At 41.4% G+C, this 18066-nt stretch overlaps 1 protein-coding gene across 2 annotated transcripts; it reads left to right on the forward strand.

Annotated features, from left to right (window-relative positions):
* The first annotated feature begins 349 nt into the window (after positions 1-349).
* LOC138208096 (paired amphipathic helix protein Sin3a-like) lies at positions 350-17681 on the forward strand. Of its 2 annotated transcripts, none has more exons than XM_069165795.1 (21): positions 350-589; positions 3428-3644; positions 3816-4007; positions 4260-4366; positions 4520-4835; positions 4953-5207; positions 5382-5534; positions 6110-6265; positions 6638-6724; positions 6852-6970; positions 7192-7417; positions 7815-7931; positions 8039-8277; positions 8422-8605; positions 9126-9717; positions 9862-10031; positions 10965-11138; positions 11249-11341; positions 12251-12345; positions 14670-14883; positions 15838-17681. In XM_069165795.1, the coding sequence occupies exons 2-21, from the start codon at positions 3450-3452 to the stop codon at positions 16054-16056; spliced, it is 3903 nt and encodes a 1300-aa protein (XP_069021896.1). In that variant the 5' UTR covers positions 350-589; positions 3428-3449; the 3' UTR covers positions 16057-17681. The 2 variants fall into 2 exon arrangements, with proteins under 2 accessions (XP_069021896.1, XP_069021897.1); XM_069165796.1 differs by having other exon boundaries at positions 6641-6724.
* The last annotated feature ends 385 nt before the right edge of the window (positions 17682-18066 follow it).

Here is an 18066-nt window from a genome sequence, read left to right on the forward strand (position 1 = left end):
AACACAGTCAACAGTGTTATTGTACTGTGATGGATTTTGCCAGAGGTGAGTTATTGTAAAGTCTTATGGCAGTGGGCAGGAATGATAAAGCATATAGTTATATCCTATAAAAAAAAAATAAAAAACTATATCTGTTCAAATCAGGAGAAAAAGGAGCAACATGGAAAGCGGCGGCGCAGACAAAAGTGGAGATAAACCTTCGCTCGGCGTGACCATAAACTACCCGGAGTTACTGGCTCCCTGCCTGGACTGTATTTGTTTTCATTCTGGAGCGCCGACCAATCACAGCCCGGAGTGGGCGGAGCCTCGCCCAGGCTCCTCCCCCGGGTAGACCACGCCCCCCTCTATGTTCAAGGAACACCGCTTCATACATACACTGTTGTTAGCGACGTAGCCGTCCAGCTAAAACAAGAAGAGAGAGAAAAAAAACCTTCCACCTTTTCAATTCTCGAAACTTCACCTTCTTTTTTTTTTTTTACGGTCCTCCCTTCTCCCTCCCACCTTCGACCGGGTGATTATTTTGCTGTTGTGGGGTGTACCGGTTCGGGATCCGTTAACCCAAGTTGTCGCTGGTGGCAAGTCGCTCGAGGTAAGTTGGAAGTTAGCTTCGGCTAGCTTCGGCTAGCTCGGCTATTTTTTTTTTTTAAGGGTTGTTGTGCTAACGTTAGCAGCCAGTTAGCGGCTACATAACCTTGCCGAACAGAGCAACAACACAAAAAAAACAAATATATATATTTTAAACACCGGTTTCTTTTTATTATTATTATTATTATTAAAACACTTAAAATGTTTGTTTTCGCCTTCTTGATCAATGAACGCGGAGAGTTTTGGGTTCAGCTCGCGGTGTCGATAAGTTTTGAGTGCAGCTCGTAGCGGCGACCATGAATTAGCTTCCAGGCTAACGGCGGAGGAGGCAGGAGGCTGGACCCGACGTGTATTTTTATTTATTTTATTACTTTCCTTCTTTGGTTGTTTTTTTTTTTTTTTTAAACCATCTCGGTCGGGTTTTTTTTTTTTTTAATTTATTTGTTTTAATACGAGGTTAACGGTACCGGTATATGTGTTTGTCTGCGGGGAGGAAGGAGGAAGAACTTCTCTCTGAACTCGTAACGTTTATGCGACGTTAAAAAAAAAAAAAAAAGTGTTAGCATGCTAACTAGCCTTCTTCCTGAGCTAACCACCTTAGCACGGGGCGCACACACACACACACACAAAAAAATATAATAAATAAAATAAAAAATGAACTCCTCGGCCGTGCGGTTTAATTTCACTTCACCGGGTTTGTACCGGTGGTGTCACATGTGTTTGTTGTTTTTGTTTTTTTTCCACGTCTTTAACCACCAAGAAGAAGAAGAAGAAGAGGGTCAGTCAGTTAGCCCCAAAACACGTTCAAGCTCATCTCCCTCCTCCTCCCACCTCCTTCCTCCTCCCTCCCCCCCTCCTCCTCCCTCCCTCCCGTTTTACTGAGGACTTTCTCCTTTTTCTTGCCAACTTAACCTCTCGACTCTGCATGTCAGATGTTAACTTGCTTGCCACGTAACTTTAAAAGCTAAGGACTCGCCGATAAACGGGACAGCGTTAAGCTTCGGTGTTTTGTCAGAGAGGAGGAGGAGGGAGGAGGAAGGAGGAGGAAGGAGGAGGAGGGGGGGAGGGGAGGAGAGAGAGGCAGCGCCTTTACATGCCAGTAAAAAAAAAAAAAAATGTTAAGCTAAAATATTAGCCTTTTTTTTTGTTGTTGTTGTTGTTGTTGTTTTTGCGCTACTCGACAAAATGTCGCTGCTTTTTCTTTTTTCTTTTTTTTTTTTTTTCTTTTTTTTTTTACTGTCTTGTCGTATTTGCTTCGCGTTTCGGCAAAGAAAAAAAAAAAAAAAAAATTGTTGGAAGCTGGATATATACGACAGACATGAATCTGTAGCCGTACGCTTCGAGCTTCAGAGCTCCCCGAGCTTCAGAGCCGTCGAGCCCGCCGTGTTTTCCGAAATTGGTGGTGCAGGGCGAAGAGAGGCACAATGTCGGCTCTCCGCCGAGCGAGTGCGATGACGTCGGCCGAGGGAGCGTCGAGAAATTACTTTTCGCGTTTACGCGCGTGTTGGGATTGTGCCGATAAAGTCGCGGGGCTTTAAACATCTGTATTTTTTTTTGTCCTGCCGTTGAATACAGAAATGGAAGCTACAAAGAATTAAACAAAAACAAAAAAAAAATATATATATATTAGTCGGCAGGCAAAATGGTATGTGCGTGTGTTTTACAGAGTTACATAAATACCTGGAAAAACTCCCATTGCGCCTTAATGTACATTTGAAAGACGGTCCCTAACCAGCTGCTACGGCCACTCCACTGAACAGCGTGTCTATTTAGGGACAGTCTTGGAAAAGCGTTTTGTTAAATACGTTGCGCATCGCCCTTTTGTTATGATATCGTAAATTACTTTATGCATTTCTTTCTTTCATCCAAAAAGAAACATTAAATAAATTGCCCGTGTTGGAGATGAATGTAATTTATCAAGTAGACCTAGGCTGTTCTCTAAAAAGTATGTGCACGGACTAGACCTGTCACTGTGGGAAGATTATCACACTAGTGTTAGTTCTCTCAGAAAACCACCAACCATCAACATGTTTGATTTTAAGTTGTCTCCCTTTCGCTCCACTGAGAAAACATTTTGAGATACAGCAGCTCGGTGTTACGTTAAGAGCTTAGTTATGTAAAAACGATGTGGTTAAAGCCAGCATGAATATCGAGTTGGATTAGCATCTCTCTAAAACAGTCTGAATAAAAGCCTCATGTGATACATTTCAGAAATATAGCATTCATTGCAGTGCGGTTATATTGCATTGTACAGTTGTTGTTTTGTGTGTAGTGTTTTAATTGTATTGACCACTATAAACACAAACGGTACCTGTTGCAGTTAAAACTTTTAAAGTATTTTTTTAAACTATGTCATCATCATTGCATCATTTGCGATGTAGTTGGTACGTCCTCAATGATCAATGTTAGAAATCACAGCTGAGTGTGGCCTTCCCAAACTCAAAACAGTCACCCCAGGTACTGTCACCATCCCGCCTTTTTAAGAGAAACTTACTAAATGTGCAGATGCTGATACATCCTGCATCAGTTTATTGTCAGAGAGAGAACAAAGACAAACCAGCAAGGACTCCTGGCATGTCTCAAAGCACAGGGAAATAACTTGTCAGCTGAAAATGCTCGTGTAGATATCACAGCGATACTGGACACCGTAGGAGCTGTTTTTGAAAGTTGAGATCTCTCACTTAGGTGAAGTACTTTCATTTAAAAAATGTTCTTCTCTTTTAAAAAAAAATAGACTGCACACCTTTAAAAAAAAAAAAATGCTTGAAACTATGTTAAAGTTCACAAACTTAACTTACTGTCAACAGCCTGTTAATTGTCAATCTTTGTTTGTCCACTGTAGCCCCTTTGAGTATGTGTATACAATGAAGAGGCGTGCGGAGGACCAGGAACCAATATTTGCGCCTCAGCAACAGCAATCACGTCGTCCACCAGTTCAAGGTATTGCAGAAAGCTTCCAGCACCGGGCCCTCGCCCCGGCCCCCACTGTGATAGAGGCCGCTGCAGACATCATGCAGCCATCAACCGGCATCCAGTATTCTCTCCCCCAGGGATACCAGGTAAGATGGTGTCATTGACTGCAGGAGTTGCTGTTAGATTAAGTTTGGTTTTTAATTAAACTTACCAAATGCAACAATCTAGTAAAATGTACTATTTGTCTGAATATGAATATCCTAGAATTCAGAATGAAAATGCGCTGGAAAAACCCCCACTATATTTCTTCCTGAAAGGTGCCCACAATGCCTCAGAGCACAAGTGGACATGGACACGGACATGGACACAACAGTACCGCACCACATGTTGGTCCCCACACACATAATCTAGCAGTTCAGCCACAGGGCCCTGCAGTGGTCCAAGGTCATGTCCATCCACCTGCTCCCATGGCTTCAACACCAGGACAGCAGCAGTTTCAGCGACTGAAGGTATCTGTAGAGGAACCTATTTAAAAACTTTATCCTCCAAATTAACCTAAAACAAAGCCAACAGGGCCAAGTGCGTTGACATGCAATGATTAAATTACCAGTGAAACAAAGAAAATGATTTTTTTTTTTTTTTCCACACAAAACAAGGCTGTTAACATTAAGATGATAGGCATTTCATTTCTTTGATTTTTATTTTATTTTGCATCTTGGATGGGGACGCCTGACAATAATTTTTCACTGTTTACTTTATAGGTCGAAGATGCCTTGTCCTATCTGGATCAAGTGAAACTGCAGTTTGGAAACCAGCCACAAGTTTATAATGACTTTCTCGATATTATGAAAGAATTCAAGTCACAGAGGTAATTTCTAATTTTATTGACAGTTCTCTTAAGAAAATCCAGGAATAGTTTTTCCATGTATAAAGTTTCAATATGTTACACGCAAAATGACATGTGCACCCAGCTGACGATGAATCAGACACTAAAGTATTATCATTCGTTGTGTTACTACAGCATAGACACTCCTGGAGTCATCAACCGTGTGTCGCAGCTCTTCAAGGGCCACCCAGACCTCATTATGGGTTTTAACACTTTCCTGCCACCCGGATATAAGATTGAGGTTCAAACCAACGATCTCGTCAATGTGACGACGCCCGGTCAGATCCACTACATCACTCCTCACGGTATTTCCGTTCAGAACATCCCTGCAAGTGGACCATCCAGCCAACCTGCGAGCCATCACCAGCACCAGAGTCTGCCACAGGCTGCTCCACACACTACCACCGCCCCACCAACCCCCACCCTACCTGCTCCTAATAAAACCAGCAAGGTACAATATATTTTCAAATTCTGCGACTGAATTAAACGTACTTGTTTAGAAGCATTAAATGATCTTTCCAAAACAGATAAATGTCATAATTTGTTTGTGCACTGTTGTTCTCAACAGCCAGTTCAGTCTCCGGCCCACACACCCACCAGCCAGCCCAATCCATCCATCCCATCGTACGCCTCGCCGCGCTCACCTTCGGTTCAGTCCCACACTCCTGTCAGCAGCACGCCGTCCAGTGGTCCTCCTCCTCCTCAGAACAACCAACCTGTGGAGTTCAACCATGCCATAAATTATGTTAACAAGATCAAGAACCGCTTCCAGGGTCAGCCGGACATCTACAAGGCCTTTCTGGAAATCCTGCACACATACCAGGTAAAGAAAGTACACACCGGTGTAAAAAAAAAAAAAAAAAAAATATATATATATATATATTATTCAGGAATTTTAGAATACACAGCGCTGTTTCTACAAAGCATAAAACCGTGTTTGACTTGTCAGACAACAAACACTCACCGCTGCCTTTTTATAAATTATAAAAATTTCCAGAAGGAGCAACGAAATGCTAAAGAGGCAGGAGGTAACTACACCCCAGCACTGACTGAGCAGGAGGTCTACACTCAAGTGGCAAGGCTCTTCAAGAACCAGGAGGACCTGCTCTCAGAGTTCGGACAGTTCCTGCCTGATGCAAACAGCTCAGTGGTGAGTCTCTGTGAATACACTCGTACAGCGTTACTTAACTAATGTGGTTGCCATCGTCCTTGTTCTCGGCCGTGGAAATAAAAAGAAGTCTGAAAATCTTCAACTACACAGTAATGCCACAAAGGGTTTATGAGCCTTGTACAAAAGAGCATCTTCTGTGCCTCTTCTTAACCCCAGTCATTGAAGTGGGTCAGATTCCTTTAGCATCTCAATGGAAATCTAAAACAGTCTTCCTATGATTTGTCATTATTTTGAATGTCATAGTGAATAATTACTGAACATCAGTGTTTTTGTTATTTTTGGCTTTGCTGTTAACAACAATGTTTGCAAATTTAGCCATTTTTTGTTAATTTAGTAGATAACAAGACATTTATAACAACTTTACAAACACTTATATATTCTCCTGTTTCCTATCAATTAAGTAGCCTCACTGCCTCTTATTTTGCCAGACCAGGCGGTATTTCCTATATTGAGTCTAAAGGAAAGCTGATGGCATTCACGCAAATTTTCTTGGCTTCCTGTTAATTTCGTAAACTCCATTTCATGACATTATGACGTGTGCTGCCCCTTTTCAGCTGCTGTGTAAGGTTGCACCAGACAGAGCAGAGTCTGTCCGTAATGATCATGGCGGCACAGTGAAGAGGCCCTTACTGAACAACAAACAGAGGCTGAGCCAGAACGGCCTGCCGATCAGGAGACCCACTGGAGTGGGCGCCACACCGCCTATCAAGGTACACGCCTCTCTACATGCTGACTTACTATATATATATTCAGCTGTGTGTTTGTTCTTCAATGAGAGAAGGCTAATTACTAAAATCACTTTACAAGTACAGTTCAGCAGCATGTGCTCCATACTCCCAACAGTTTCAACAACAAACTAAAATTTGATTCTTCCTGAATGTAGGGTTTATGTCGGAGCATTTTTATTTGATGGCATTAGTTTTAGCTTTGTTTACCAGAGAAACTGTCAACTGGGCTCATTGAAATCTGCCCACACTTTACAATTGTAATATTTGCTACTGTGGCAACATACATTTTTTTAAGGTAAGATATTTTTTAGAGCCTGCAACAATAAGATTTTCTTTGTGTCTTTATACTTCCAGAAGAAACCCAAACTATTGGGGAAGGATCACGGCATGACTGAAGGCAACAAACTCAGCACCAGCACCGAAACTTTGTTCTTTGAGAAGGTCAGTACCTGCAAATATCAGTATGAAGACGACGATTACCAAAGTGCTAATGATATGATGAAATCATCTCGAGGAAAAGTTCATTAACTTAAATTTTTTTTTGTACTCGCTGAAAACACTTGAGCAGGTGAAGAAGGCCCTTCGGAGCTCTGAGGCGTATGACAACTTCCTGCGCTGTCTGCACATCTTCAACCAAGAAGTCATTTCTCGTACTGAGCTGGTCCAGTTAGTTAACCCATTTCTCGGGTGAGTTTAAATAATACGCATATCTATACTTTCCAATACTTTAAGTAACATCTGTAGCTGAACGTGTGTAGATTGTAGCACGAGAATTTAAACTTAATGCTCAAACACTTCAGTTTCAAACAGGTATTCAGTACAAACTCTGATGCGATATATCTGTCAAAATCGGACCTAACGCCACTATTAAATGATGTGTTTCATTTACATTGTGCCATGTTTTACAGAAAATTCCCAGAGCTTTTCACCTGGTTCAAAAACTTCTTGGGCTACCGAGAGTCGAGTCACGGGGAGTCGAGCCATGCAGAGAGTTTACCTAAGGAGCGTGCGACAGAGGGCATCGCCATGGAGATCGACTACGCTTCCTGCAAGAGGCTGGGGTCCAGCTACAGAGCACTGCCGAAGAGCTACCAGCAGCCCAAGTGCACAGGAAGGACGCCGCTGTGCAGAGAGGTGAGTTACTGAAGGAAGTCTGCTTATTAAAGGTTTCTATGTCACAGTAACCCATTTATCCTCTCACAGGGCCAGCAGGTTGGAGGAATAGTAACAATGTGTTTGGTTGGTTAACAGCCTCAGTAGTAATAATGTGTTCAAATGCTGCTTTTTATTTAATTTCACCAGACACTAGAAGCCATTTCTGCATTTACATGATGAAGTGCACCTCATGTTTCGAACGAACCATGACATTCAAGTTCGATACGTTGCTCTCAGTCGGGCTTGAATATCAAAAGCTTTTTGATTCAGTTATTTCCCTCCCTTTTTTTTGCAGTGCTGGCAGGTAGACAGGATTACACACGAGTGTGTTAATGATTTGCTATATATTTAAATTGTACTGAATGCTCTGTTGCAGGTTTTAAATGACACATGGGTGTCATTTCCATCATGGTCTGAAGACTCCACATTTGTGAGCTCCAAGAAGACTCAATATGAGGAGCACATCTACAGATGTGAGGACGAGCGCTTTGAGGTGAGGAACACTCAGTCTACATACATTTCTTATATGGTTATACAAATTCGTGCACCATTTTTCTTGCTAAACATTCAATAATTTCATTGTGATTGTGTCTCATTCAGCTGGATGTTGTGTTGGAGACCAACCTTGCCACGATACGAGCTCTGGAGACGGTGCAGCGGAGGATCTCCCGCATGTCAGCTGAGGAACAGCTTCGCTTCAAGCTGGACAACACGATGGGCGGCTCCTCAGAGGTCATCCACCGCAAAGCCATCCAGAGGATATACGGGGACAAAGCCAACGACATCATTGACGGACTCAAGAAGAACCCTGCTGTGTCTGTCCCCATCGTGCTGAAGAGGTAATAGTCCGATTATTTTTTTTTTTTAGTTTTAGTTGTGTTTCTGGGAGGCCTCAACATATTTTATAAATGCTATACAATTAAAGATTGATTTCGACGTGGCCCACTGAATGTTGTACGTGACTGTGTTTGTCGCCGTTTCAGATTAAAAATGAAGGAGGAGGAGTGGAGAGAAGCTCAGAGAGGCTTCAACAAAATCTGGCGGGAGCAGAATGAAAAGTATTACCTGAAGTCACTCGACCATCAAGGCATCAACTTCAAGCAGAATGACACAAAAGTGTTGCGTTCAAAGACCCTGCTGAATGAAATCGAGATGTTATACGATGACGTAAGGACACTTTTTTTTAACTTTTTTTTTTTTGCCGATAGTTTTAATGATTTAAATGAAGGAAAACTAATTGTTTCATTGTGATTAAAGATTTTTTAATAAGACATTTCAAAGATGATAAGTGATAATTATGACAACATTAATCATACAAATGAAAAATGATGACATTCTTTAGATTGACAAGTTTATTTTTCTGATACAACACCAATATATAGAGAAACGTCTCAATCTCTAGAATAAAGAATACATTTAATTATTGTAAACTTGTTTTTAATTTGATTGAGAGTTAAAAAAAATTCTATTCATGTGATAAACTCTACATGTCTATAAAATAAGTCTATTACTTATTATCCAATAGTATGCAAACATTTTAGATTATTTTTTTGGAGCTGTGAGTAGGACTTGTATCCTCAGCTCATGCTGTGTAGATTTTTAGGCTTGCATACAAAATGCAGTTGTCTAACAAGAGAAATGCCTAAAAAAAAAAAAAAAAAAATCGCCTCGTATCTGTGTCCCGTAGCGGCAGGAGCGAGCATCAGAGGAAACCGCTGCACCGCCAGTGAGCGGCCCACACATGACCCTGACCTACGATGACAGACAAATCCTGGAGGACGCCGCCGCCCTCATCATCCACCACGTCAAAAGACAGGTGGGCATCCAGAAAGAAGACAAGTGCAAGATCAAGCAGATAATCCACCACTTCATCCCTGACCTGCTGTTCGCACGGCGAGGCGAGCTCTCTGATGTGGAGGAGGAGGAGGAAGAGGAGGAGGACGAGGAGGAGGACATGGAGATGGATCAAGATGACCCCAAGAAGCACAATGGTCTGCCGGGCAGCAGTCCGTCAAAGTCCAAGCTCCTGTTCAGCAACACGGCAGCTCAGAAGCTGCGAGGCACTGACGAGGCCTACAACCTGTTCTTCGTGAACAACTACTGGTACATCTTCCTTCGTCTTCACCAAATCCTCTGTTCTCGTCTGCTGCGAATTTACGGGCAAGCTGAGAAGCAGATTGAGGAGGACGCCCACGAGCGGGATTGGGAACGAGATGTGTTGGGGCTCAAAAGAGAGAAGAATGAAAATCCAGCAATCCAGTTGAAGATGAAAGAGCCAAGTAAGTGAGATGTTGAAGTTCTGTTCCTTTTTAAGTTTTACTATAAGTTCTGTAAAATCTCCACTAACATTGATTTTCATAGAGTATCATATTCAGCAGTTTCTCCCCATGTAACTTAACACCTTTGCTATTTTCTGTCTGCAGTGGATGTTGATGTGGAGGACTACTACTCAGTGTTTCTGGAAATGGTGCGTAATCTTTTGGATGGAAACATGGAGCCGACTCAGTACGAGGACTCCCTGAGGGAAATGTTTACTATCCATGCCTACGTTGCCTTCACTATGGACAAACTCATCCAGAGCATCGTCCGGCAGGTCAGCACTTTTAAGATTATATCATTCGATCTGACTGGTGTTGAATATAAAGACTAGGGCACTTAGGTTGTGTTGTGTATGTAGTTTAGTTCACACTCAGACCTTTAGCTGTGAAAATGCATTTCCGTTTGCAAAGAAAACCGGAGAGTGCAGTCCTCCTCGAAAGGTCTGTAGTCCACTGTTCCATGATATGCAAATATGCAAAAGCAACCACGTTATCTGTCAGAATATATTCACGGTTGTGGTGATGTTACAACTGTATCAGCTCCAGGTCTCCCCTATGAAACCACTGTTTCTGGTTTACTGGCCATCTGTCATACCAAGACAAATCCCCGTCAAAGATACCCATAACATTTATACCGGCCCTGTCCGTGTGGACATGAGAGCCTGCCCTGGATTTCTTTCTCATCAACCTTTGGTGCTCCATAACAAATGCTTGCTGTATTAAGTTTGAGCAAGTACCTGTGTATACCAGAGGATTACAGGTGCTTATGAATGTGGATTGTCATACAGAGTCCTCATATTTCTGGAATTGCACGTTGAGTCGCAAATTGCACTTCACTGCCATCTACTGGATTTCAAAATGTATGGCCCTTACCGGACCCAAGGCTCTAATCTTGCAATGATAATGAAAGTTACAAATAGTTTGTGGATCCACCTCATGATCCAAATTGGATTCAAAATTGAATGTGTTCTTCTTTGGCCCATTCGTCTTCCTTCCGTCACGTTTCATGCAAATCAAATCTGTAGTTTTTCCTGTATTTCCGCTGACAAACAAACAAACAAACAAACCACACTGAAAACATAACCTCCTCGGTGGAGGTAACAGTAATCAAAGAGGATGATGAGCAACAGATACTATGTGATAAATGATTGAATCTGTGACCCTGCAGCGTGGACACGTGTTGCATACTAAACCTGCTGCCGTTACAGCTCCAGCACCTCGTCACCGATGACGTATGTGCGCGTGTGACGGACATGTACCTGAGCGAAAGTGCCAATAAAGCCACGGGGGGCACGCTGGCCACGCAGACCTCCAGGGCCACGGCAGAGGGCACCTACCAGCGCAAGGCGGAGCAGCTTATGTCAGATGAGAACTGCTTCAAGGTACCAAAAAGCCCGCCAAAAAAAAAATAGCATCAATATTGTACAGCAGTGTAAACTACTTTGAACACTTCAATATGCACTTTCGTTTGCTCGCTTGTGTCTTCCCCCAGTTGATGTTTGTAAAGAGCCGAGGATCAGTCAGTCTGGCAATGGAGCTGCTGGACACGGAAGATGACAACTCTGATGAGCCAGCGGATGCAGAAGTAAGACTCATTCAAGTACAGCTCATACAAGGATATATTATTAGGCCGTGTTATTAGGATAGACCCGCAATTAACATGACTGGGCTATTTTGGGAGGTTACTAGTGGTGTTGAATTGTTTCGCATGACGTTTCGACTTCTTTCTAATGTTTCGTCCACTCAGAATTGACTGAGTGCTGAAGTAATGAATCGGTTATCAGTTACCAACTATTTTAATAATGGATATAAGTTATAAGTACCTTATTAAGCAACACTCAGCTGCAATATTCACTAGTTCCAGTTTCTGAAATATGAGAATGTGCTGCTTTGCGTGTTTTGTATGGTTGTAAACAGTTAATTTATTTTGTTTACTGTTCGTGTGGACTTTTGGAGATAGTGATGGACATTTTCCAACATTGTGACAATTTATAGATCCAATGATTAATATCAATGATCAGTGCTTAAAAAATTACCAACAGAGATACATAAAATATCTCCTAACAGAAAACAGGCCTTGTTTTCAGGACAACATATTGAAACCGTATTTGAGTAAAACCAATACTGGATTTATAAGCATGGTCACAATATTTGAGTAATACTTGGGATACTGTCATCACTGTTTTTCCATTTTTTTTTTTTTTTTTTTTTTTTTTTATCACAGGTTTGTTGTTCATTCCTCTACTCCAGTTTCATGTAACTTCTTTGTTGACATGTACCATCTGCAATAAGCAGACGTTGACTAATTCTATATTTATCTCTGCACTGTACTATTTTGTGAGTAAACTGATGATTTACAACCCTAATAGCCCTATAAGGGACAAATCGGAGAGACCATAACCTCCAGTCCGCTCCAATGAGAGGTTTCAAAGGTATGTCTGCGTGGCTCTAAATATGTAGTGCAACGTTTGTTTCTTTCTGCTGTCCTCCACAGAGGTGGTCAGACTACGTGGGCAGGTACCTGAACTCAGATTCCGCGTCCCCAGAGCTGCGTGAGCATTTGGCCCAGAAGCCGGTGTTCCTCCCCAGGTGAGGCTCCAGCCATGTCCCCCTCTTGTCTGCACACTTTAAGCTTCTGTCCCGAGGCTCTAGTCAGCCGAGCAGCCACTCCACCGTTGACAAGCCAAACTGCCAAATACAACTCATGTTTTAGAGATAGAAGCAGTGGCACTTCAGCACAAGCCTGAACTTGGAAAGGTTTCCCCTTATCACAAACAATGCGGGCATGAGAGCCCTGCATTTAGAGTAAGAAACTTTAAACGTCGGAGGAGGTTTAAACAGAGTTAACTTGAGAGTCACGGTAAAGTGCTTGCTGTGCCTGAATGCCCTCCTGTTTGTTAAGAGTCTCGTTGGCTGTGGACATGGCTTTTTCCGTTTTCGACCTCACATGGAAGATTGCACTTTACATGGTCATCGTTTTAAAAAAAAAGAATTGAAATTATTTATTCATCAACTCAGTTCCTTTTTAATGGTGAATTTATTTATTGTCAGTGAGGTTTTTTAAGATGGTTTTGGCTCGATGGTGGGTTTTGAATTTTCTCCTCAGCAAACAGCTAAAAGGAATCATTGGTTTGATTATTTACATTGTATTGAATTTAAAAAATGATTTTCATTGTGTAACGTGAGAACAAAAGTCATTGAATGCACAAAGAAAAAGAAAAAAACAAATTGGTCCCACCTTTTTGTCATTTTTATATTATTTTTCTACGATGTCTTTGACCTGAGTTTGAGAGACTGAAGCTCTTGTGTAGGACCCGAAAGACTTTGTTAAGAGAGGACAGGGAAGTCATGCTTTCCTTTTTCTACCTTATCATGCCCTCTGTTTGTGATTGTATTCAGATCAAAAGTCCTGTATCTGACTTAATTACTGTTTGCAACTGTAAATGTTCTAATGTCCATTTGTTTAAGTGTTATGTTTGTAATGATTTTCAGTGGAAACGGTGCTCTGCCGTTGCAACCCTTTGCTGTTGGTGACATTTTTCCACTGGTTTGACAGAGATTAGTGCCCATAGGTTTTTTTTTAAAAACTCTAGTCAAGCACATGATCTGCCACACTTGTACAGAGGAGTAGGGTTTGTAAATAAAATGATTGTCTAAATTGTATGTTCATATGTTGGTGTATTTCTTTCCTGACACCTCAGAGCTCTGCAAGAAGGCGTGGCTGTGTGTGTTGCACATGAAAGCTGTCTGTCGTTCTGTTTTTGGTGCCCTTATAGTTTTTTTTGTTTGTTTGTTTGTTTTTTTTTGTTCCTTTGAGATGGCTGTCCATTACCATAAACATTTCAAAAGACTTTTTAAAAACACAAAGACTCGCTCTTAGTTTCCTTTTATCTAACCCATTGCATAAATCTGGTACGTCACTATGATTTATCAGCGGGCTCACCCACATCTTTTGTCTTTTTATTTTCTTCTTTTCATCAAATCTATGAGAGATCAGCAGCACGAAAAGGTCAGAAAGAATTGGCCCTTCTTCACAAAAAAAAAAAAAAAAAAAAAAAATCTTTCAATGGCAGTGAAATTCCAGCAGTTTCTTTTCCAGCTGTGTTGGGTCTTCATCTCATGATCATAACACTCTGTACATCGTTGGTGAAAGTATGTGCACATCAAAGTATTCTCATATTTTGGATTGGTATCTGGTCAGGCAGCAATTTTCTAGTGTTTGTTTCTAACAGTTGTTACTTGAAATTGGCCTCACTGTCATGTCTTTTAAGTGGAGCCCTGAATGCAAAAAAAAAAAAATGCTTCATGGTTTCAGTCCTCGCTCACCTGTACCCTCGGTGGTAAGTACACATTTAAAACTTTCATTCAGGTGGGGTTGATAATTGCATTTTTTTTTTTTTTTTTTTTTTTTTTTTTTTTTTAATTATCTGCACAAAATCGGGATCAATCTCCAATTTGTTTGCCAAGCACATTTAGATTTGAACAATGTGTCTGTGCAACGGAAGTGCACTGTACAGACATTTTATGACTGCTGCCTCTGCTGCTCTTATAGATCCACATTTCCCACGAATGATTTGACTCCCTAACAAATTAACCCCGAAACTCGGTGAGTTGCAATGCATGGGTTTAAAAATAATTCTGTAAAGGGACAGTCCTCTCAAATTTGATTATACTGTTGTCAGATTTGCTCATTGTCGTGTGTATTGTGACTGACCGCATCCCCTGTAGGCTTTAAAAAATAATACAGTGCATAATATCAAAAAAACTAAATTGTGCAATAAAAAAAATAATTTGAAATTGGAAGTTTTCCTGTTTAAACGTGATGCACTCTTTTGATGCGTGCTGTAATCAGGAGATTTTCTGGGGAATAAATCAGTATTGTTGATGGTTTTCAATCTCTTTTGGCCCCTCAGGAATTTGAGACGGATCAGGAAGTGCCAGAGAGGATGGGAGCAGCTGCAGCAGGAGAGGATGACCAAGGGCTCCTCGGACAAGTCGCAGGACGGCGGCGGCGGCGGCGAGCTGAAGATGGAGTGCATGTTCAAGCTGAACTCCTACAAGATGGTCTACGTTTGCAAGTCAGAGGACTATATGTACAGGCACACGGCGCTCACGCGGGCGCATCAGGTGAGGACAGAAAAATATCCTCGTGGTTTTGCCGTAGATTGTGTCTTCTGCTAATTCATTTACTGGGACGGGACGATGCTTCATTTTTAGTAAATCGAAATGCCGCCTGACCAAAATACGATCCGCTGAAATGTGTCTGGGTCTTGCAGTTTATATTAACGACAAAGAATCGGTCATAACAACTGAACATGTGAACGCAGTATTGCATGTAGCTTTTTTAATATTTCTATTTTTGATGGTGCTGCTGTCAAACTATAAACTCGAACAAGAACGGGAATTACTTCAATCCAAAATACAGCCAGTGCAACTATGTAACTGCTGCAGCACTAGAGGCAGAGTATTCCACCAGTTTGAGCACAAAGACAAATATATTTATCTGTTGTTACACTTTATTGTTTTCAACAGTTAGCAGTATGTAAATAATATTAAACACTGCTGTTTCCAGTAACGACGTATTTTTGCCTTCCGCCAAAAGCAGGCCTTAAAATGTGTCGGACAGATAATTCTGTCTCATTAAGGCACAGATGCCCACGGTAAAATGATTTTCATTTTCATCTATGACGGTCATATCAGTCGTTTAACTAATAAAAGTCAGATTCAAACCTGCTGAATGACATCAAATTGGAAGATTTCACAGGATTTGTGGTCGTTATAAATGCTGCTCCTGTACGGTTGTCGTGTCAGAATATTTGAATGACTCTCTCCGTTTTTGTTACCGCGCATGTTTGAAATCACCCGCAAAATTTCACCTGAAGAAGTGCGATCAAATTCAAAAGACCTTCAGGAACGTGGCTTCAGCTAGATTATTCGAAGAGTAAGTGCTGAGGGAAACCTGCCTGTCGTTAGAAACAAAGATGCAGGATAGTCGGGAGTAAACCGAACGACTCTCTTCTGGGCACGTTTCTGTGACTTCCCTCCGCTGAGCTGTGTTGTTCTGGTTGACGTCTCTTTCAGTCTCACCAGCGGGTGAACACGCGCCTGCACAGACGCTTCCAGGCCCGGGTGGACTCCTGGGCCAAGGAACACGTGACCAGCGAAATGGCCGCCATCTGCCACAAGTGGCTGATGGGAGACGCGCAAGAAGGCCTGTTGTCCTGCACCACCACTTGCAGCCCCGAGGTCCTCCATTATCTCAACGTGAACAAGTACCGGGTGAAGTACAGAACACTGTAGTGCACGACAAGCTGCGGCAGTTAAACGTCTTCGCGCAGCAAACTGCCAGGGATGAATTTTCCGACCTGCCGTTACTGGATTCAGTTGCCAAAATGTTTTTGGGTTGTCAATCCGTGATTTAAATGGGATGTCAATTTTCCACTTTTTGCACACGATTCTGGAATTTATCTTTTAAGCTTATCCTGCGAATTCTGCGACAACCGTGAAAGGTTTGCAGACGTTGTTTTCACTATAATGGAAAAATCCAGCTGTCTCTTGAGTTGACCGTTTATAATATTTAATGCAGATCTTTACACGAGATGAATTTACATAGGAAACACTCCTTTTAATGCATCTCCTCTTCGATGCAATCAGCAAGTTTAAACAACAAAACCCAGTGAAGATTTTCAAAACTAAAACTCTGCAACTTTAACAAAGTGGAAAGTGTTTTGGGTTTTTTTTTGTTTGTTTTTTTTAGGTGCGCCTCATCATTTCACAGAAAACGAAAACAAAACAACCTCAGATTTTCTCGTTAGGTAGCAAGAACAAGTACCCGTTACCTCTGTTGTAAAATGTGTACTCAAACTCGGAGCTCGATCTGGCTTCCAGCTGTAAACTTGTAAACCTGTGAATGTTTTTCCCTTTTTGGTGGTGAAGGTGCAACAGTGCACTAAACAGTATGTATTCAACAAAGCCTCGGTCTGCTGCTGGGTCGATGCTCGGCATCAGTACGAAGCCAGCGGTATGTGTCGAGTACAATAATTTATGATTGCCCAAACACTTTGTGTAAATAAGTTGTTTATATCTAGATTTCTTTTTTTCTTTTTTTTTTATCAGGTGTCATTTGATGTGTAGCGTACGTTAACACGTAGTATCGATCTTTAGAGGTTGCAGAGGATTTTTATTAAGAAAATGCAAAATTTTAACAGTTTTTTACCAAAGGATGTAAAAACCGAGACCTTCTTTTTTTTTTTGTTCGTGGTCTGTTGAGCGTGTCGTCTCTAAAAGTCTTTGTTTTGTAGAAAAAGTTTTTACTTGATCGGATCCCTTTCTGCGCATTTCTGCCGTCGGTCTTCAGGCATCAGTATCGCTCATGGTTTTAAGATGATTGAATGTAGCCCAGCAGCATTTTCACCCTTTTTTTTTTTTTTTTTTTTTTTGAAAGTCCAGTATACCGTCTGCTTCTCAAAGTACTGAAGTCTTAACAGCGTTGTCGACTTCTTCTTGCGTTTAAACTTCAGTGGCATCTCGCTGTGCACGAGTCGTGTTCATATTTTTATGGCCAGTGTTTTGACGACAAAACACTGATGTACGACAGGTCTGTACGTGAATGTCAGCCGTGTGACTTGTGTACAGTTAAAAGATTAAGAAAAAAAAGAAAAGAAAAAAAAAAAAGAAGCAATAATTCCTTCAGTCGCAGTTTATTAAAGCTATCCGTTTGTATTTCTGGCTGAAATACAAAGATGAATGTCGTATGCCCCTAAAAGATGGATGTAAACTAAGGATTTTTTTTTTTTTTATTGCCTTTTCCTCTGCATTTTTGGCCCTGTAGATATTGTAGGTAAAGGTTAGATGGAATAAAGACATCCATCACTCGAAATGCTGGAAAGTGTATTTCACATTAAAAAAAAAAAAAAAAAAAAAAATATTCAGCTGAGAAACAGGATTTTCTAAACAAGCAACTTTAAAACATTCATTAATTATTAATAATTTCCACCTTTGGGTCATTACATGGGCGAGATTTACCAAACACTCCTAAAACAAACTCGTCCTTCACCACCTTCCTCAGCTCCGTCGGAGGCAGTGGTCAGTAACACAACCAGCTGCAGACAATCTTGGAGACAGTTTATTACTTGGGTTTTTATTTTTATACTTACTGTGTTTAACATGGAATAGACACACACACACACACACACACACACACACACACACACACACACACACACACATATTCCATGTTCAACACAGGGGAGCTGATTGTACATAAAGAGATCGTTTGTACCTCGTGTGATGTGTCTCTTGACTTTTCTG

This window comes from Embiotoca jacksoni, unplaced genomic scaffold (assembly GCF_022577435.1).
Source record: "Embiotoca jacksoni isolate LCO1_2020_lvr unplaced genomic scaffold, fEmbJac1.0.p SCAF_35, whole genome shotgun sequence".
Taxonomy (NCBI): Eukaryota; Metazoa; Chordata; class Actinopteri; family Embiotocidae; genus Embiotoca; species Embiotoca jacksoni.

Coding starts and splice junctions, on each gene's coding strand:
- LOC138208096 (XM_069165795.1), top strand. CDS start 3,450: ATGAAGAGGCGTGCGGAGGACCAGGAACCAATATTTGCGCCTCAGCAA. Junction 11,139..11,248: donor CAGATGAGAACTGCTTCAAG/GTACCAAAAAGC, acceptor GTCTTCCCCCAG/TTGATGTTTGTAAAGAGCCG. Junction 14,884..15,837: donor CGCTCACGCGGGCGCATCAG/GTGAGGACAGAA, acceptor CGTCTCTTTCAG/TCTCACCAGCGGGTGAACAC.